The sequence below is a fragment of the Dufourea novaeangliae genome, unplaced genomic scaffold (genome assembly GCF_001272555.1).
Source record: "Dufourea novaeangliae isolate 0120121106 unplaced genomic scaffold, ASM127255v1 scaffold12, whole genome shotgun sequence".
In the NCBI taxonomy this organism is placed as follows: Eukaryota; Metazoa; Arthropoda; class Insecta; order Hymenoptera; family Halictidae; genus Dufourea; species Dufourea novaeangliae.
The window spans coordinates 1,086,556-1,106,281 of record NW_015373886.1 but is presented as its reverse complement, the minus strand read 5'-3'; the positions used below and the strand labels follow the sequence as shown (position 1 = coordinate 1,106,281).

At 42.6% G+C, this 19,726-nt stretch overlaps 1 protein-coding gene across 1 annotated transcript in view; it reads left to right on the top strand.

The window, feature by feature from the left end:
• LOC107194673 (zinc finger SWIM domain-containing protein 8) overlaps positions 1–19,385 on the top strand; it is a 107,941-nt gene extending 88,556 nt beyond the window's left edge. Inside the window, exons 2-21 of the mRNA XM_015584330.1 lie at positions 4,006–4,257; positions 6,824–6,999; positions 7,222–7,532; positions 8,933–9,359; positions 10,289–10,540; positions 12,083–12,382; positions 13,436–14,047; positions 14,732–14,908; positions 14,995–15,181; positions 15,395–15,524; positions 15,595–15,751; positions 15,873–16,069; positions 16,153–16,645; positions 16,730–16,858; positions 16,936–17,095; positions 17,133–17,470; positions 17,545–17,649; positions 17,747–18,114; positions 18,199–18,348; positions 18,591–19,385. Of these exons, the coding sequence (XP_015439816.1) occupies positions 4,006–4,257; positions 6,824–6,999; positions 7,222–7,532; positions 8,933–9,359; positions 10,289–10,540; positions 12,083–12,382; positions 13,436–14,047; positions 14,732–14,908; positions 14,995–15,181; positions 15,395–15,524; positions 15,595–15,751; positions 15,873–16,069; positions 16,153–16,645; positions 16,730–16,858; positions 16,936–17,095; positions 17,133–17,470; positions 17,545–17,649; positions 17,747–18,114; positions 18,199–18,348; positions 18,591–18,657 (4,988 nt within the window). The 3' untranslated portion in view covers positions 18,658–19,385. The remainder of the gene's footprint in view (positions 1–4,005; positions 4,258–6,823; positions 7,000–7,221; positions 7,533–8,932; positions 9,360–10,288; positions 10,541–12,082; positions 12,383–13,435; positions 14,048–14,731; positions 14,909–14,994; positions 15,182–15,394; positions 15,525–15,594; positions 15,752–15,872; positions 16,070–16,152; positions 16,646–16,729; positions 16,859–16,935; positions 17,096–17,132; positions 17,471–17,544; positions 17,650–17,746; positions 18,115–18,198; positions 18,349–18,590) is intronic.
• Positions 19,386–19,726: the final 341 nt, after the last annotated feature.

Sequence of the window (19,726 nt, the reverse complement as noted above, 5' to 3'; positions counted from 1 at the left end):
CCGACGGCGAACGCCCAGCCGAGGAAACGAGAAGCTCCCCAAAAAGTTAATACAGTCGGAGCCGCGTTGGGGCTGGAGGGAAGTTCGGAAAGTCCTCTCGACGACAAACAACGGTAACGGGAAGTTCCCGAGGAACGAGAGGAAACCCTATTTGCTTATTCCAACGGCGTGAATGAGCGAAGGAAGCCAGGGGGGGGGGGAACTGTACCGATAATAAACGGCGTTACTGGCCGACGTCGATAACTTTATTAATATCCGCGGTGTGCCCCGTGGGTATACCTACAATGCGAAATCCACGTCGTTGTACGGGATTAATATCGGATGCGATCGACTTCTTTGAATTGTCTCTGCGTAACACAAATACAAACAATCGTCGATTCTTTTGGTATCAATTTTATCCCTTTATAAAACGTATTCGAGGTGTCTGAACATTATGTTGATCGATTGTTACGTGGTTCATTGCCGTAGACACAACGTTATCTTTGGATTTTAAGGTATGCAACTAGGTTGATTTCGTACACTCAAATGTTGTTCTTCAATATGAACGTAGCACAGGTACGAAGTTGAATGTTGTTTCGATAAAGCTATTCCGGGGTTAAATTATTCTTTTGTAGGGATTGTATCGATTTCAGAAACACAAAAGCAGCTCGCCCTCGATGCATATTCCCTGGTGGATCCAAGTTGAGCACAATTTTATTCGTATATATAACGGATAGCGAAAGGCAAGAATATTTAAAAGGATCATTTTGACCTTCGAACATTTAATCAGATTAAATAATGGTTAGTCAAGTATTTCTACCCATTTAAAAAGAATTATTTTATTATAAAAATTGAAATTTTCGCGTTAATTAAGTTGACACGGATGAAGTACTTTTTTTTAATAATTGTTTACTCATTATTCGATACTCTTTATCCGGGTAATGAATTTAACCATCTCTGGACCCAAGTAGATAACGTGCAACAAGGGAATCTTCCATCTCACTTTGGAGAATATACGTCCACTTGAGAAATGCAAAGGCTTTCCTCCCTCGATAAACGTTCCTCGACAGACCTAAGTCAAGTAGCCTGTAACAAAGTAATACTCTACGCACTTCGGTGATCGATCACCACAAGAGTAGATAAATCTTCAATAGGAGAACCTTCTCACTTTGGAGAATTCATATTCACTCCAGAAATGCAAAGGTATTTCTCGCTCGATAACTGCTTTTCGGCAGATTCAAGTCAATAGTATCTAACAAAGTAATGTTCCACATGCTTCGGTGATCGACAACAATGCTGTTTAGTCACTATCTATCCAATTCGAAGTGCCCAGCCAAACCTCGATCGGAGTATTCGTTGAATATTCACGCAACAGAAATAAATCATTAAAATGCACTCCGTCGTTTAGTGAACGCGCGCCGCCCGAGGGGCTGACCCGACGCGCTCTCGTATTCGACCAGCCCCCACCTCCGTAATTATGTAACACCGGTTTGAATTTGTTAACGAGTCGCTTTCATTATCGCGCTCATTAAGGCTTGCCGCCGTGGCTGTCATTGTCCTCACGAGAGAGGTATATATATATATAACATATATATATACGCCCTGGCAGAGCGGGGCAGCCGCCACTTTCCGAGTCGCAAATCGATTCTAATTGAATGACAGTTTAACGGTGAAATTAACGTGGCCACGCACGGACAGCAAAAGCATCGACGAAAGCGGATTACACGATCGCAGCAGCGAGACACGCTTTCAGCCGCGTTTTAACATTCATCCAAACAGAAGAGCTTTTGAGGTTCTTTTATTATTTCATAATGAAAAATATAATAATAAATATAATGAATAATTAAAAAGTTAATATTACTATTTTACTAAATAAACAAATTGGATTAGGAGTAAAATACTTATTACTAATTTCGGCTGTTCTGTACTGAGAGCCTCTCAAGCTCTTATGTTGATGAAGGTTAAATTATGCGAGAGCCATTTGAAAATATTTATAACGTCGGTTTCATTGCAAGAATCGACCATCAAGTGTCTCTTTAGTAGTTATAGGTTAGATTTTTATTATTTAGAACAAGTAAGTAAATATTGTCCTAGCACTTTTATTTCAATTAACCGTCTGCAGAAACCGTTTGAATTTTATGCTTTTTTTCTCGCAAACGAATCATTACACATTGGTTTGTTATAATATATACGCATTTCAGTAATTTAATATTTAGTTTCTCGTTTACTGAGACAAAACGCAAAAATTCAAGCTCGGGGTGAATTGTAAGAAATTGCTCGGGGCAAAATGTAACATATTACTACTTAGCCCGATCTAACTGGTAATAAAGCAAACTTGCTATTTGCTGAAATATTATTTATTTTTAGGATGAGACCATACAAGAAAAAAATAGGAATATGTTCTACTTCTAAAGAAGATATGGAAACTGCACTAACAGAAATATTCCTTGTATCTGTCACAGTGAATATCAAATGTATATCAAATGTTTAATAATGATATGCGTTTTCATTTATATTTTTTGGAAATATTTATTTTTGTTCATATTTGTGTTTAACTAAATAAAACAGACGTGTTACAATTTACCCCGGGCTGAGGCACATTGTAACAAAAGTTCAGATTTGTTTAAGATGAACTTAGATGTCTAAGTATCAAAGATCTTGTCACATATTTACACTCAATGAGTTGAGACCAAATATATGAGCAGTAAGTCGCGCAAACTATTTCCTGATTGAAGAAAACGCTCTCGAGAAAAAATTATGAAAACTTTTATTGTTACAATCTGCCCCGGTCTCCCCTACGCTAGAAAGGAGCTCGAACGACGTTAGACCGCTCGATGTAAGGCCCCCAACCGATGTTTCGGCTAATTGCCGCGAGCTGGAACTATCAATTTTTGTCGTCAAGAATTCGAGAAGCGTTTTATTTTCTTATTTTCGGAGCATTCTAATTTGCAGGCGCACGCGACGAACGCCGCCGTGCGGATCGTTGCTAACTTCCTTATTGATTTTCCCTGTCGCCGGAGGTGTAAGTTTGAGTTTTAAAGGAGGACACGCGTGTCGCGTGTTCTCGGGAAAAATACGAACGACAAATCGATGTGGAACGGGTGGGGGTGACATGGAGACACGACCCCAAAAGAGCGCGAGACACTCTCTTGACGATGAAAGTGGGACCGTTCGATTATATGTCACATAAAACTACAACAAATCCAAACGTCAATATAATCCTAAATATTACTAAAAAAAAGTGTCCGATTTTCCGTGTAATGGTTACAAAGGGCAGCGTCACCTGTACAGGGTGACCCAAAATAGTTGTAAGTCCTTGAAGGCTGGGATTCCTGGGGTGATTTAAAACAATTTTTTCCTTGACGAAAAACTTCTCCGTGGCTTTGTCAACGAGATATTAACGAAATACTCCGACCAATCAGAGCGCGAGTCTGCCGGTTGAGCTCCCGTGGCAGCCTTGGGTATGCGCTGCGATTGGTATTCAATGCTACCGCGGGAGCTCAACCGGCAGACTCGCGCTCTGATTGGTCGGAGTATTTCGTTAATATCTCGTTAACAAAGCCTCGGAGAATTTTTTCGCTAAGGAAAAAATTGCTTTAAATCAACCCAGGAATCACTCCTTTGAAGGACTTACACCTATTTTTGGACATCTTTGCATATGGTTGACGGTCATATTGGCTGGACACGAATGATCGAAGTAGGTACATACAGCGATTCTTCGATGAATGCGACACGAGCAACGCTGGTATACCCACCACTGGGGGTCGACTCCCTGTGGAATCAATCAAAACAGAGTAAACAGAAGCTAAGCAGAGGCTCGACTTTAGACAAAAAACAAATTTATGAGGGAAAACCTTTTTTCCTTGCCATAAAGGATCCGAAGTGGACTCGAGTATGTCGCACTTATCGAGACATTACTGTATTTAGGACAATCCGTGACCCTGATAGGATTTTGTTGTGTTAAAAAATGTTATCAAAACCTGAAAACTACATTACGGTAATTTTCTGTATTTTTTCTTTGTTCAGATGGGCAAACAGTACCGACGCTATGCGAGCTCGCGGCGCGTTGCGTGGCGTCGCATATACCGTTCGAGCTGGTGGAGCATGTTTATCCACCTGTCCCGGAACAGCTTCAGCTTAGGATAGCGTTCTGGAGTTTCCCGGACAACGAGGAGGACATCAGGCTGTATTCATGTCTGGCCAACGGGAACGCGGATGAATTTCAACGGGGCGAGCACTTTTTCCGACAGAGGCTCGTGAAACATCCCTTACAGATTGGTAAGTAATCGAATCCTATTGGATCTTTATTATCGTTCGTTGATCCACTGTTCTCGTTCGTAAGCTGATCAGCAGAAGTACAGGTTGATAACATCTTTATCGATCAAACTGATAACTTTTCGCGATAAATCTCGGATTCGCGTTAATCGCGAATACAAATCGTCGCTCTAGTTTTTAATTTGTTCTATCTCCACTAGTTTCTCAATTGAGAAAACTGAATTTACAGTTAACGAAGTTTAATATTATAGAATCAGGGAAGTAATTAAATAATCAAACACACTATAATATCATGTACTGAATATCTACTTATGACAATATTTAACAAAATTTTATCTTATTATCAAGATATATTTTTAATTATTGTTAGTATTTGGAGGTACAATAATTAAGAACGAAAATGTCAAAGTTTCAAAGTTAGGACTTAATAGAACTTTTTATCGTTTCCTGGGTTGAATTTCTTTGTTATATTATGTTGAATTTGTTTTCTTTGCACCAATGAGACGCACGTAGGTTGATTAACTAATTTTTTTTTTAAAACAGAGTTAGAACAGTTAAGAACTCGTTAGACGAAGTTTCTTAATCGATACTATCTGGTACTATCCCACGGATAATTCCGTCAGAGATCAAGAAAATATTATTCCTGGTGAAACTACACACAGGTTGCTTCGAAAAATGATTAGGAGCTCTTCGTCTTTTTGTGTCTCCATACAAAACTCTTTCAAAATAGACTTAGGGATATAACTTTGTCACTGACTCGGATATAGTCAGTTTCGCAGGCGCGGTTATTGGCTCCCAGAACTCCTCGGCGATGTGCTCTACCCCTCCCGTCGACAAGGTATCACGATTTCGGAGCTTTTGAAAGTTGACCAGAGCCTTTTACAGGCGGGGGGGGGGGCATTGTGGAAAGTTCTTCCGCGAGCGACGACGTATAGTAGCCGGTGCGCGGGATTCGCCTGAAGGCTTCCCCTTTAGACGGGAACCATAGAATAGACATAATTGGAAACCTGACCCTGACGTTTCCCTATCCTCAAATAGTGTCGCAAGTATCCTCTCTCTGTCCCTCCTCCACCCCTACTCTTTGTAAACTGACGTTGAAATGAATTTAATACCGGATCGATGGAAGGAAACGAGTGGGACAGAGCCAACGGGCATGGAATTCTTGGATCAATTAGCGAGGGAATCCTGCGTCGCGTAAATTCCAATTGCCTAAAAAAAAAAAAAAAAAAAATTATAGGTGGGTCGAAGTAGACCGAAGAAAGATCAGAAGGGGTAGGAGAACGTTTCGAGCACTTTCATCAATTATGCTCGATTTATTGTTTGTTTCGCGAGATACCGGTTCTCAAAGACTCCAGGGGAGGGCGGCGGGGCTACTTGGTCCCCATGAATTACGAACGGAACAATTCCGTTTCTCTTTCCGTGGATCCATCCGGTAAAGCAGGAATTTAATCCTTAACTTTATTGTTTGACCAAGATGTTCCTGGACGGTTAATTTCCTTGGAGCTAATTCACGTCTCATTTTCTATATACATAATACGGGAGACGTCTTGGCCCACTTTGTGTCTCGTCTCTGTTAGCGATCCACCTCTGCCCTGGGGCGTTGTTTCTTAATGCACGCGAAATGACGCCTTTATCCGTTTTCGCGCTGGCAGACGACGACGGGTCCTTTCTACCTTCGCTCGTGGTCCCGACGGCAGAGCACCTGAAATTGTCCTGCGAGCAGTTTCCCCTCGTTCGATGCTCCCGTCAGTCACGGATCTCGATGCTTTTTGGCAGTGGTTCTGTTCAGCTGACCAATTAAAAAAAGCATTTGATTGGCGAACAATGAACCGTAACATGAGTAGGTTCTATTTTAACGATTTATGACCTGAGGGTACTTTGTAGTACCATTTATATTACAATAAAATTGTTGTCATGAACCTATGGGCTTAGAACTCGGCTGGGACTTATAAGTAACTAGTACTTCTTCGAAGTCCTCTGAGATCAGAGTTGGGCACCATTTTATTCGAACAAAATATAATTAGAAGAAGCTGTATTTACGATCGCCAACCTGTCCTTGAAACAATTAATTAGATTAGATAATTATTTGCCAAGTGTATATTCGTTTGAGAAGAAGTACTATGTATTTCATTACAAAAATTGGAATTTCTTTATTATAAAAATTGGACTTTACCAACACAACTTGGGCAACTTTTCACTTATATTGTATACCTTGAAGGTTTGCAACTTTAACTGTTTGTGTCCTCAAAATTATCGATTGTCTACACCTAGTATGTTACATACAACATTAGGAATCTGTATACTATCATTTTACAAAACTCTGTTAGACTCGAAGTCAGACAATTGGAGTCCTTCCCTTGTTCGTAGAAAGTAATGTCTGGAACGAAGGTCTCATTCGCGTCTACCCCAAAACTGTACCCCAAAACAGGAATTTCGCGAATAATCTTTGATCGAACAATTTTACATTAATTTGTGAATCGTTCGCTTAAAATGGAAACGCCAGAGACACATCGATCCAGATCTTGTGTGAATGTAACGAAAGATGATTGTGCTGTTTTACTTTTGTCAGGTTTCCACCTGAGCGCCAGCGTGAACTCGCCAACGTTGATGAGCAGCGTCAAAACGCAGTTTAACGTCGCGGTGACGTTCGACCGACGGAAGATCACGTCCTGCACATGCACTTGCTCGTCGAAGGCCTATTGGTGCGCCCATGTGGTCGGCGTGTGCCTTCACAGGATACACATGGTAAGAAATAATCACCATGGCAATTAAGGGGTCTCCCTACTGGGACGAGTAAAAAATTAGGAGAATGTATATTACATGACGTATAAATGTTCTTATCAATCATTTATACGTCATGTAATATACACAAAAATACAATAGGATATTTCTTCGGTAATTTTTAAATAATTTGGAAACGAAAGGGTTATTCAATCGCGGCTCTGACACCCAACGTTCTTTTCACAGCCGACACAGGTGTGCCTAAGGGCGCCGGTCAGCGAGTCGTTGTCACGTTTGCACCGGGAACAACTGCAGAAGTTCGCCCAGTATCTGATCAGCGAGCTGCCGCAACAGATACTGCCCACCGCCCAACGTCTTCTCGACGAGCTGTTATCCGTGCAACCAAGCACAATAAACAGCTACTGCGGCGCGCCGGATCCAACGGCTGGTCCATCCGCCCACGATCAGACGTCCTGGTATCTGGACGAGAAAACGCTACACGACAACATCCAGAAGATCCTGATCAAGTTCTGCGTCCCTGCTCCGATCGTCTTCAGGTGACTAGCTCGAATCGTTGATTGGTCAGTTGACCTTTGTATCACTTGACACCTAGGACAATAAGGAACAGTTCCATTTGACCCTAAACGGATTCTGTAATCCGTACATCACGTGTTATAGGGCCACTTCCTCTGTAAAATGGCATTCCGTCGACTTCGATGATCGTAGAGAACTAAAAATATTACGCCCCTGTTTAAAGAAGCTCACGATTATCTTGATGTGGTTCTGTCGTGACAAGTTTTGTAGAGTGGAATAGACATCGAAGGATCGGGATCCCTCAGTGATGTTAAGTAAAGTTTGGGAATTAGGAGAAACAGGAAGACACCTTGGCTCAGGTGGCTAAGACAAGGTCTGGCCAATAGAGGCTCCAAAGAACGTCTCCTTTTTTTCCTAAGTCCCTACAATACGTTCTTCATCATTCCATCATCGTAGAATGAAATGAATAGAAATACATTGATGTATGAACAAATCGTGGTGACTGTAACACTCAGCATCCTGTGAACCTGATCAACAGTTTAACATTCGACTCCGTGAAAGTCAGGCAAATCCAGACGCAAGCTCTTTAATCTTTTAATTAAGGGACTATGCTAGTGTGACAGTTTCAGAAAATCGGATTTTTCTTTTTTGCAATTTGCAACAATTTTTTGAGGAAGAGGAAGGTGTTTTATATGGCCCGGAATAAGTGATTAGCTGTAAGTATGAAACATTTCTCTTTTTATGCTCTAAAACAGTACTTAAAACTTTGATCGCGTTTTTCTCGCAGCTACTTTTTCTTAATCGGCGGCCATGATAACTTAAAAACTAATTGACCGATTTAGTTCAACCTTGGCATATCTGTTCATCAGATGTGTCATTCTAGCTCGTACCACGAGTGTTTCGATATATTAAAACTGACAAATTTACGGGTTAAAAAACCAGCCATTTTTATGTAAATAAATTAAACCTTTTGTTTGGGAAGGCGTCATTTTTTTATTTCTCAAATTTTTAATATTATTCTGGTACGGGCTATAGCCACACACATACAAATTAAGAAAATATTCGTTTTTTTTTATTTCACACAACCACAAGAATCTATACTATGGCCGCCATGGAAAGGGAATTTCGTTAAGTCGCTCTCACAAACGAACTATAACTTTTAAAAAATACACTGTTTCTACTTTATAAAAATATAGCATACTTTACAAATATTATTTAGTAAATATACATATATTATTCAAATTGATAAGTTCAATAGTTTTTCTTAAAAAATTCCCAAAAATTGCCTTACTATATAGCCGTCACACTAGCATAGTCCCTTAAAAAGAACCCCCCCCCCCCCGCCCCTACGTCATCGATCGCCGTCCCGCGATCTATCGTGTTCCATCGGGACTCGACCGATTGGCAACCCTCTTGATTGCAGCGACGTTAATTACCTGAGCACCACCGCGCCACCGGCAGCTGCGGAATGGTCCTCGTTGCTGCGCCCGTTACGGGGACGCGAACCAGAAGGGATGTGGAATCTGTTGTCGATCGTACGAGAGATGTTCAAACGTAACGATCGCAACGCGATACCGTTGCTGGAGATTATCACCGAGGAGTGTATGGCGTGCGAGCAGATACTGGTCTGGTGGTTCAACACGAAAGTCGCGTTGCTGAACGGGACCGGTTACGGTGGCAAGCACAACATGAACAGCAACGTGCACGCATCCCAGCACGCTTGTTCGTCCCTGTGCGACGAGATCGTCGTGCTTTGGAGACTGGCCGCTTTGAATCCCGGCCTGTCGCCGGCCGAGCGTGACATGCTTCACAATCGGTTCTCCGCCTGGCACATGAAGATCATCGATAAGGTAAGCGGAGATAGAGCTGTGTGGTGTGATCCTTAAAACGATTTTGTTGCCCCACTGGATCGATTCATTGTCCTGCGATCTTGTCCTGAAACATTCGTTTCGGTTCCTCTGGGTTTGGAGCAGAACTTTAATTTAATTTAATTTAATTTATTGCCATTAACGGGAAGACCCGTTTTATACAAAAGTTTAACAAGAAAAAAGCATCGTATAACACTATTTGTAGTAATTTAAATATACATGTACATGTTACTCTCGCAATAACCTGTTACTAATTTTATGTAAATATGTAGTGTCAGCAGCAATACGTCTATCTTCAAGGAAGTTGATTTTGAATTTGGTCATTATTCTATTGTAGTTGTGGTCATTGTATTTCATGGGTGTGTCCGTTATGAAAGAGAGGAAACGTAAGAATTTATGCTGGATTCTTTCGAGAAGGACGCAGTGTTTAGTTGTATAAGGTGACCAAATTGTTGAAGCATATTCATGGGGTAGAACTAATGATTTATAAAGGTGTAGTAGGGTTTAGGGATTTTTGAATTGCTCACCGGCACGCTTTATGAATCCGAGCATTTTTAACGAAGAAGTTGTAACGTGTATTATGTGAGTGTCGAATGAAAGTTTGTTAACAAAAATTACTCCGTGGTCGCGAACGCTGGTTAGAGTGGCCAATTCAGTGTTAAATACTTTATATTGAAAATAAGTAGGGTTCTTACTACGACAGAATCTGATTAGGTGACATTCGGATATGTTTAGTTAAAGAACTGTTAAGTATTGGGATATTCGAATAATTCGAATAATTTCGAATATGAATAATTTATTCGAAGAATTCTGTGAATGGGTAGCGGACAATAAAGATCCAAGTGGGGCAAGTTTATCATCTCTGTGTCGACACAGTGTGACCATCCCCCCTCCCCTCTTTGTTGTTTAAGGTGAGAAAGAGCCGGGGCAATTCGGTGTCGCTCAATTCACACAACAAGAACAACAGCGGCGGTCACAGGGACTCGTTGAAGAACGATCTGACCGTTTTCACCGGGTTCAAGTCGGCCCTCGAGGCCTGCTACCTAGATTGGGAGGAGTACACGTTGCCAGGTATCACGTACACAGCCGGAAGCAATCCCATGTATCATTGTCCGTTCACCTGTTTCCGGCATGTCGGGGATACCAGGACCGAAGTGAATCAGGTTAGCCCTTTCATCATTTGGTGTCCATAACGAAACTAATAAAACTTAGAAACAGGGACTTCTACCAAAATGTAAAATACCGGTATTTTCGGTTGAACCTTCGCCCTATACAACCCTATGTAAGCCCTACCCTTATAGAAACCGAAAAAATACCGGTATTTATTTCGGTTTTATATCAGTTTCGGTGTAGTTTTGATGGTATAATACCAGTATCAAAATCATTGCGGTTTAAGTCCCTGCTTAGAATCTATACACCGTTCCATGAGAGAAAGGACTCGCTTGCGGATCAGATTTCGTAGGCTTTACGCAGTTCACTCCTACTTTCATTAGTCACTGTCTCTGTCCTCCACTGTGCTTATCCACATATCCTCAGCAAGGCTTTTGAAGGTCCCTCTATTAGCCAATAGGTCCCTCTAGGAGAAAGGCAGATCCTCCTTTGGTACTTGGCCTATTCACCATTTGCTGTGGAAAACACAGTTGGGGCAAGCTGCGAGGAAAAGGTCTCTTCTATCGTGGAACGGAGTTTAGTTACTCAGCGCTGGGCCCTTCATGCGCTTGGTTCAATCTTCCTTTTGCGTCATTTGTCTTTGTAGATAAAAAACTCAAGACTCTTGTGTCTGCTACTTCATAGTAACAGGAAATGGTGGTGGGGACAGCGTTTAGCTCCAGGGAGTCAATTTAGCCCAGCGCTGTAGTAGAGGAGGTGATCCAAATACAAGGCTAGGGTCTAAATATGGGATAGTTTAAAGTATATGGTCATGTTAGGTGCTTCATCCTGGGCAGCAATAGTGTGAAACTACACGACTCAAGAATAAAAGAAGCTTATTTTAACTCCATATCATGAAGCAAAGTATGTTTTAAATACATTAAAATGTTAAACGCCCTATAAGCGACATGATTTGTCGTACAACTTATCGGTACAACATGCAGCCCCTGGCCATATTAACGTGATCACTTGTCTACATTGAACAAAATCTAATCAACACCAGTTTTTGGAAACATAACTGGAACAAACTTCGAACTTTGCAACTTGAAAAACGAGCGACTTTTTCGCAAGACTCCGCCATTTTGTTATTTTTCAATATTTTTTATTCATTCTAGTACGGACGATAGCCACGTTTATACAGATTAAGAATCTTTCTCAATTTTTGATTTGAGGTAACGTAGATAGTTGATATAATGGCATCCATGGAGGCACCCCTTTTTAAGTAGTCCCGGAAAATTACAATAACTGTTAATCAGTATTAAATTTTCAAATAAAAAAAATTAAGCTTATCCTATTAGTTTATACAAATTCATATAAAAACGTTCAACATCGGTATACCTCAGTTTGTTCTAAAAAAAATTCCTGCATTTCGCCTAATTTTTGACTCGTCACAGTAGGGAGACCCCTTATAGATCTTCAAAAGGTTTTTGGCAGTATGTCCTGAAGTAAAAGTGCCAGCCCATATTTCGACCACCTCCTCGAACCGAAAGAATCAGAGTAAGAGATGAAGATCATCGGCAATTTCGTGGTTTATAAAGCAAGGGTTGTTTAAACAGGTGAACTCGAGCGCAGCCGTGTTGAATTGTCAGCCGCCAGTGTTGTCCCATCATCACGGTAGACGAACGTTGAATCTCGGCCTGGTGGAGTTCAGTTACTTGGACCGAAGACGATTGAATGCAGGTGATTTCGCGGGTTTGTTCAGGCGAAGCGGCGGCAGGGACGGGAACCGTAGCAGCGTCAGTTCGGAGGGTTTCTGCGAGAATGAGACCGACATGGCCGATATAACCGAGCCTCAAGTTGTTCTCGTCAGACGATGTTGCGTTCAACTAAATAATTGCGGGGACACGGATTCACAGGTTCGTTGCTGACTGGAATTGCATTTTGTTGTGTAATCGATCCTATTGTGTTCGCCAAACCCCTGGTTACTTGTATCCAGATATTATAAGAAGAAAATTCTGTTGAAATTACGGTAAATGCACGATGAGTGTTCGAAGGCTTTTCGGTACTGAGCATGAACTATTTCATAAACTAATGGCCGTATGCGGCTGAAACAAATGTCATTTGCTTCAAAATTCCAAGCTCTTTCAACTGAGTCGAACCTTATTAAAATGTCAACGTTACACCTGGGGACTTCTACTTATTAGTACCGTGGATCCTTTTGAACATTCATCGAGGATTCACTGTACACTGTTCAACACGTGAAACACCTCATAAACGTTAATAGGCGTTTTGCGTTAGTTTTTTATGAGCTGAATAGGAATCTGCAAACCGTTTTTCCCAGCACGTTCAGTTTTTGAAACAATCAATTTTTTTTAAATTGTAAATTTTCAACTCTAGTGGTGCTTTTACAGTGATAGTTATTCAGTTTTTTTTCTGACACGATATAATTCAATACGATACAAACTTTTTATATTATTTTGAAGTACAGTTTATTACTTTATGTTTCTCATAACACATCATTTAAGTGTCTACCTCGACTTTGTGCACACGAGCGAATTCGATGAACCCCATTTTCGACGATTTTAATATTAATGTTGAATATTAATGCATAAAGGATTCGTGGTTTGTTTGCGTAGACCATAGATTTCAACTAATCCCACAAAAATGAATCTAAAGGAGTTAAATCACAACTTCTTGGAGGCCAACTAACAGTGGCATTTCTTGAAATTATCTTGGCATTAGCCGCAAATAACGTTTCTGAAGCGTGTATTTAGCCATGATAAATTGTCAGAATATACTAAAGACAAATGACAACTATAGTGACAGTTATAACATTTTAAACATGGTTGCCATTTCATTTCAAAATCCTATCATTCTAATTGTAAAACCCTTTACATTCAACGGAATTGTAGACACCCGTTGAACGTATGCTATATCCATCATGGATGAGTATATTCAATTGTTTCCAGGAGGGTGGTGGCAGCGAGTCGTCCTCCAACAGTAACGTCAGCATGAAGAATGCTCAAGATTCGGAGAAGCACCGCTCAAACGCCTCGTCCGATACTCATAGTGATAGTAGTGATAGTAGTAATAACAAAACTGCCACGGATGTGAAGCGCGGCAGGACGAATCTCGACTACCGTGAGAAATCACGCGCGGCCCCGAAGCCGGGGAACAGCTCGAAGAACGAGCAGGAGTCCGATATGGAGAAGGACCCGTCCAGACGACCGTCGAAGGACGAGAGTTCGTCGTCTAGCAGCGACAGCCCGTCCGGCGACGAGTATCACGTCTATTATTACGACCCGAAAGCCGTGGCTAGTACAAACGGCAACTCCGGCAAAGACTTCAAGAACGACCCGCAGGCGTCCGGCGCGCCAAACGCGAGCACGGTTCTGGGTAACTTAATGAAGATGGAGGACCCGTGGGACATACTGTTCGCCAGGGCGGAAGGGCTTTACGCTCACGGACACACGCGACAGGCGTGTATCCTCGGTGTGCAACTCGGCGAGGAATTGTTAGCCAATCCGCCGAATCTCATGATCGACGAACCTCCTGTGCCTGTTAAAGGAAAGAAGAAAAAGGTATTAGTTGAACGAGCGTTGCGAGTAGTGAGTAGTCAACTTGCGGCACTTTTTTCACGAGTACTACTCCTTTCAGCTTTGACATTAAAAAAGAGTATTTCGCCCGTGTATTCTACTCGATTTGAATGTAGAGGGACATGTGTTCGACTTCAAGTGGGAAGCCTGGTGTATACGGGGTAAAATGAATGAATTTTTGGGAATTTCTTGTGAAGAATATTAGACCAATCTCTGTGAAATAATTGTACAATAAAGTATTCTCAAAGTTTCAAAGAGATTGGTTTAATACTTACTTCACAATAAATTCCTAAAAATTCGTTCATTATTAGCTGTTTACACCAGGCTGCTCCCTTAAGGGATCATGCCTAGTTAACAAGCCACAACAAACATTGCAAAAAACTAACGGATTTTGTTTACAACTAATACTTAATTAAAAAATGCATAGATTGTGCAACTTAGTGTAATTATTTTGTACCAGAATATTAAAAAATGAACGAGTAGATTTGTCTGAAAGTAAAGAGAAATTATTCGTGTTTCATGTAACTTAGAGAACTTCAAGTAAGTTAGAACCGTTGAAACCGAAAAATTTCGAATTGAGACTCAAGAAACGTAAGACTCGCAAAAATTGGATTCTGTATGTTCAGACGGTTAGACTGTTACTTGAACGTTACTCTATACATATTTCAGCAACCAGTAAATCCGGCGTCCCATCAGCTCACGTGCCTTGCGTCGGCTACCTTGGCCAAGTGCTGTTTCCTCTGCACGGTTCTCGCGGAGAATCCCGAGTATCACAATCTGGCGTTCCGAGTTGGTCTGTTCGGTTTAGAAATGGCCAGGCCACCTGCTAACACGAAACCTCTCGAGGTAACAGAGGTCTTGAACCTGCCTGGCTTCTTAGAAAGCATCTTTTAGGATGGAGTAGCTTTACGTATTCTCTTTTGTTCGTTTAGGTAAAATTGGCTCATCAGGAAAGCGAACTGGTGGGCCACTTAAAGAGGATCCCCCTAGGCCCAGCTGAGTTGGCCATGGTCCGACAGAGAGCCGAGCAGCTCAGGGACGGTGTATTGCGATCCAGGGGACACGCGTTGCTTCCGATCATGCTAGCCAGCTTTATATTCGACGCCCTGAACACACCAAGTACGAATTTATGCTCGTATTCTTTCTTCTCCGTCTGTATCTTGTTTTGTACCACACACATACATACATATACGCATATACACACACGAGATAATTGGAGTACAATTGGATGGTCATAAACATTAGGGTACAAGATAGTTCTTTCAGACAAGAGAGAGAGTTGAAATTTAAATGATAGTGGCAGAGAATAAAAAATTGTGGAATGATTCGCAGGAATAAAACACCTGCCCACAGACGTTGACGAGAATCTCGGATTCGACGCGGCTGTCACCGCCCTCGGGCTGAAAGCGAACGTTAGCGAGGCTGATCATCCGCTTCTTTGCGAGGGCACACGACGTCAAAGGTGATCTATCGATGTTATTATCTCGATCGGTTTGCAACATTATATTCCACTTAACTTGTTGCTTGTACAGAGGGGATCTGGCTATCACGTTGCTGGTCCATTATAAGGACGAGCCCACCAAAGTGGCCAGAATTATGGACAAGCTATTGGACCGGGATGTTCATCAGCTGATCAAGTCACCGATTCTGCCTAGCTACTATACCTCGAATCCGCCAACCAAGAGCGAGGTAAACAGCGTAAATTTTAGGATAACTTAAGGATAAGACTATACGGCAACTTCGTTACAAATTCTTCGGTTTATCCTCTTCATCTAGCATTTTATGTAACAAGGACTTCCATTTCCTTCAGATGGTCAGGTATCATCACGACGAAGAATGCTCTTCTCCTCTGGTCGGAACGGATGTTGGTAACGGTGATAGTGTTGTCGGTACTAGTAGCAGACCACACAGTAGCACCAGCGCGGAACTGAAAACCGGAATGAGTGCGCTCACGGTGCCTCCGCCGATTGTTCAACAAACTGTGCCTACTAGGACTAAAGAGACGAGGTTTGTGTGGACTTTATACTTTTGATTCGAAAGATACACGCAACCCGTGTGTATCAGTTTCTCTTACCTTTCTTTCTTTGTAGATACAAAAGTAAAAGGGTTTATCCATCCATTCCCAATCAACCATCCGAGGCGGGAGCTCACTTCATGTGCGAGTTAGCGAAGACGGTTCTGGCGAAAGCAGGCGGGAACAGTTCAACGTCGTTGTTTACCCAGGCGTCCACCAGCCAGAATCATCACGGTCCACACAGAGCCCTGCACATGTGCGCATTTCAGCTGGGCTTATACGCGCTCGGGTTGCACAATTGCGTGACACCGAACTGGCTCAGCCGTACGTATTCAAGCCACGTCTCTTGGATAACCGGTCAGGCGGTGGAAATCGGAGCGCCAGCGATTTGGTTCCTTATCGAGAGCTGGGAGGCACACTTAACGCCACCGGAAGCAGTCAGCATAGCGGACAAGTCGTCGAGAGGAAGCGATCCAAACATGGTCAGAGCGGCCGCGGAACTTGCATTGTGCTGTTTACCGCACGCTCACGCGTTGAATCCGAATGAGGTTCAGAGAGCAATGTTACAGGTATCTAATTCATTTTACAGCCGCCAGGAAAAAGGTGATGGAATGATGACAGTTCTCCATTTAAATGTGCCCGTTTTATTGCAGTGTAAGGAACAAAGCGAGATGATGTTAGAGAAGGCTTGCATCACCGTGGAGAATACTGCGAAAGGTGGTGGCGTTTATCCGGAAGTGCTTTTCCAAGTGGCCAAGTATTGGTATGAATTATATCTCAGGGTAAGTGGGTCGCAACAGAACGAATCAGCAAATGGGAATGGTTTTTTAGAATATTTATTGTCACATGGTATGCGTAGCACACACCTGGTGGAGAACAACAAGACGATATGCCACACGATCCATTACAGTTGGATCTGAACGGAGTGTTCATGGTGGAGCCTGGACCGCCAGTGGACATGACGACGGGGCAAATGATGCCAGGACCGGCTCAAGCTGTCGTTGTGATGCAGAATCTTAATTGCATACTCGTAATATTACAGAGATTTAATCTAACACATTTTTATGAATTATGTGCTTCATTTGCCGGTTACAGGAGTTCGTATGCCGTACGCAATGGGTCCTTACAGTTTCGTACATCCCTATCAACCCATCCCAACGTTCGGTGGACCGATGCCATCGCATAGGGTAACTCTACCGCCAGCACCACCGCACATGCAAATGTATCACGCGGCATTCCCCCGTCATCCGGGACATCCGCAGCATCCTCAACATCCGCACCACCCGCCGCAGTCCGCGCAACCACCAACGCTACCGCAATACTATACACCGCGACAACCACCACCGCCGGAAACTCATCATTTATTCACTATGCAACAACCTATGCCGGTTAACGTAGGTACTTTTGCATTTAATTTTCCATTCGTCAATTCAACGATGCACACGCAATGCGATTTCTACGCTTCCAGGTGCAACCAGGTGTAACCGGGCCAATTCCTGGACAGAGTAATATGCCTGGATCGGCAATGGTTCAAGCGCAGCCTATGATATCGACCGTGAGGGCTCAGCCTCAGGTAATTGGCGGTTTCTCAAATATGTCCATAATGTATAGACTTTCTAGGATTCACCAAAAGTTACACTCAATCCTGTCTTCGTGTCGGTTGTATATAGGTTCATAGACAAACACAACCGTTCAGTCAACAACAGGTTCGAGCTCTGGTCGCTGCCTATCGCGTGGGTATGCTAGCTTTAGAGACTCTAGCCCGGAGAGTACACGACGACAGACCACAAGCAAAGTACGCGCGAAATCCACCGTACGGAGAGGACGTTAAATGGCTGTTAAGAGTCTCGAAACGCCTCGGTACACAGTATCTCCATCAGCTTTGTATCTGCACCGTGAACAGCATCGTGAGCCCATTCGTTCTTCACGATGTCGTATTGGAAACGGCGCAATATTTAGCCAGAAACAATCCGGCCCTTGTGCTTCAACATTTGAGATCTAGTCTTCTCGCGCCCCTTGTTCACAAGTGCCAACAAATGTACGTGTCTCGCAACACGTTCGTTGAACGATTCGTAACGGAAATGGGGTGAATTATAATGGTCTCTGATGTTAATCTCAACAGGTACATCCAGTGCATGCATCAGAAGCTGTATCACTTAGTCGTTGGGGATTACGAAGAATTTGCTAACATCGTATGCGCGGCTAGGGCGGCGTTTCACATTACTCCGGATGGACACGTTCAGTTCAAGGACTGGCTGCAGTCTATTAAAAGGTAACAGAATTCGAATCCTTTAACCGAAACATAACATAGTTTCCAAGATGGCGTCAGTTTAGGGATTCTTCTATGGTATTTCACTTGAGAATGAATTCCAGTAACAGTATTATCGAATGAAGTTGTACAAATACTTTTTTTTCGGCCATTGAAAGCTTGCCAAGTAATAAATGTTAAATTACCTAATGAATGCAACTCTGGAAGAAATGAAGAAAGTGGGAGGACTACATTTATGGTTCCAGATCTCAGTCCTGTAACAAAGATCTGTGGGCACAAATCAACGCGGCGTTACAGCAGAATGGCAAATGACACAGAGCGGAGCCAGGCGTGACGTGGCTCAGCACCCTTCCTCATCCACCACCACCACCACCGCCACCTCCTCCACCGACGACGACGACAACCCTCGTGCTTCAGCATCAGCATCCCTGTCATTCTCATCCACAGAGCGTTGTGTGCGTTCACGGGCTGGCTACCGTCGACAAGCTAGATCAGGATATCCATAATGACGTGCATCATCGACGTACGACCGTCGCGTCGTCAGCGGGGTCGATCTCGAACGACCATCGGACCATCAGGGCTAGGGACGGCCGATAATCGCCTCGCCGAATTCACAAATGCGGAAGCGGGGAGAGGAGAGATCGATCCCACTGGCGGGCACAGCCCACGCGTAATTCTCACTTCGGTTGATATGTGTCTGAAAGAAAGAAAGAAAGAAAGAAAGAAAGGAAAAAAAAACAGAAAATGACTCACTACTATAACTTGTGTAATTAAAGCGAATGCCGTGTGAATGACAGATAAAAAAGAAAGGCAAACAGAGAAAAGCAGGAAAAAAGAAGCGTCGTCAGGTTTCACAATTTACACTTCCATCGTTCACCCGACCGTATCCAGGAAGATCGAAAGAGAGGAGAGATGCGATATAAACGGATAGTATATGTATTGTAGACGCGTCGTTGCGTACGTCGACCCGCTGAAGGCACCATCTTCTTTTCTTTTCGCATAATAGAGAACGGATAATATACATATATACACACGCGTACACGGAAAACGAAGAAAAGGAAGAAACAAACGGTTAACAAAAAAAAAAAAAAATACAAGAACGGGGGAAAAAAGAAACAGAAAGTGATATATTATTATGAATGTTGAAATGGAATCGATAAATCAAAATTTATTAAGGTTTCTCTCCGGACCTGCGCGCGATCACCGGCACACAAACATATTACATACACAGAGAGACACGTATACATACACACGCGAAAAACAGGTACACATGCAGAGGACACTGTACTTTCATGAAAGGAGTCACACACACACACACACACACAGTTGGTTCACGAACACACACGCGGAAATCGTTTCTTTTAGTTAAGGACATTGAGAC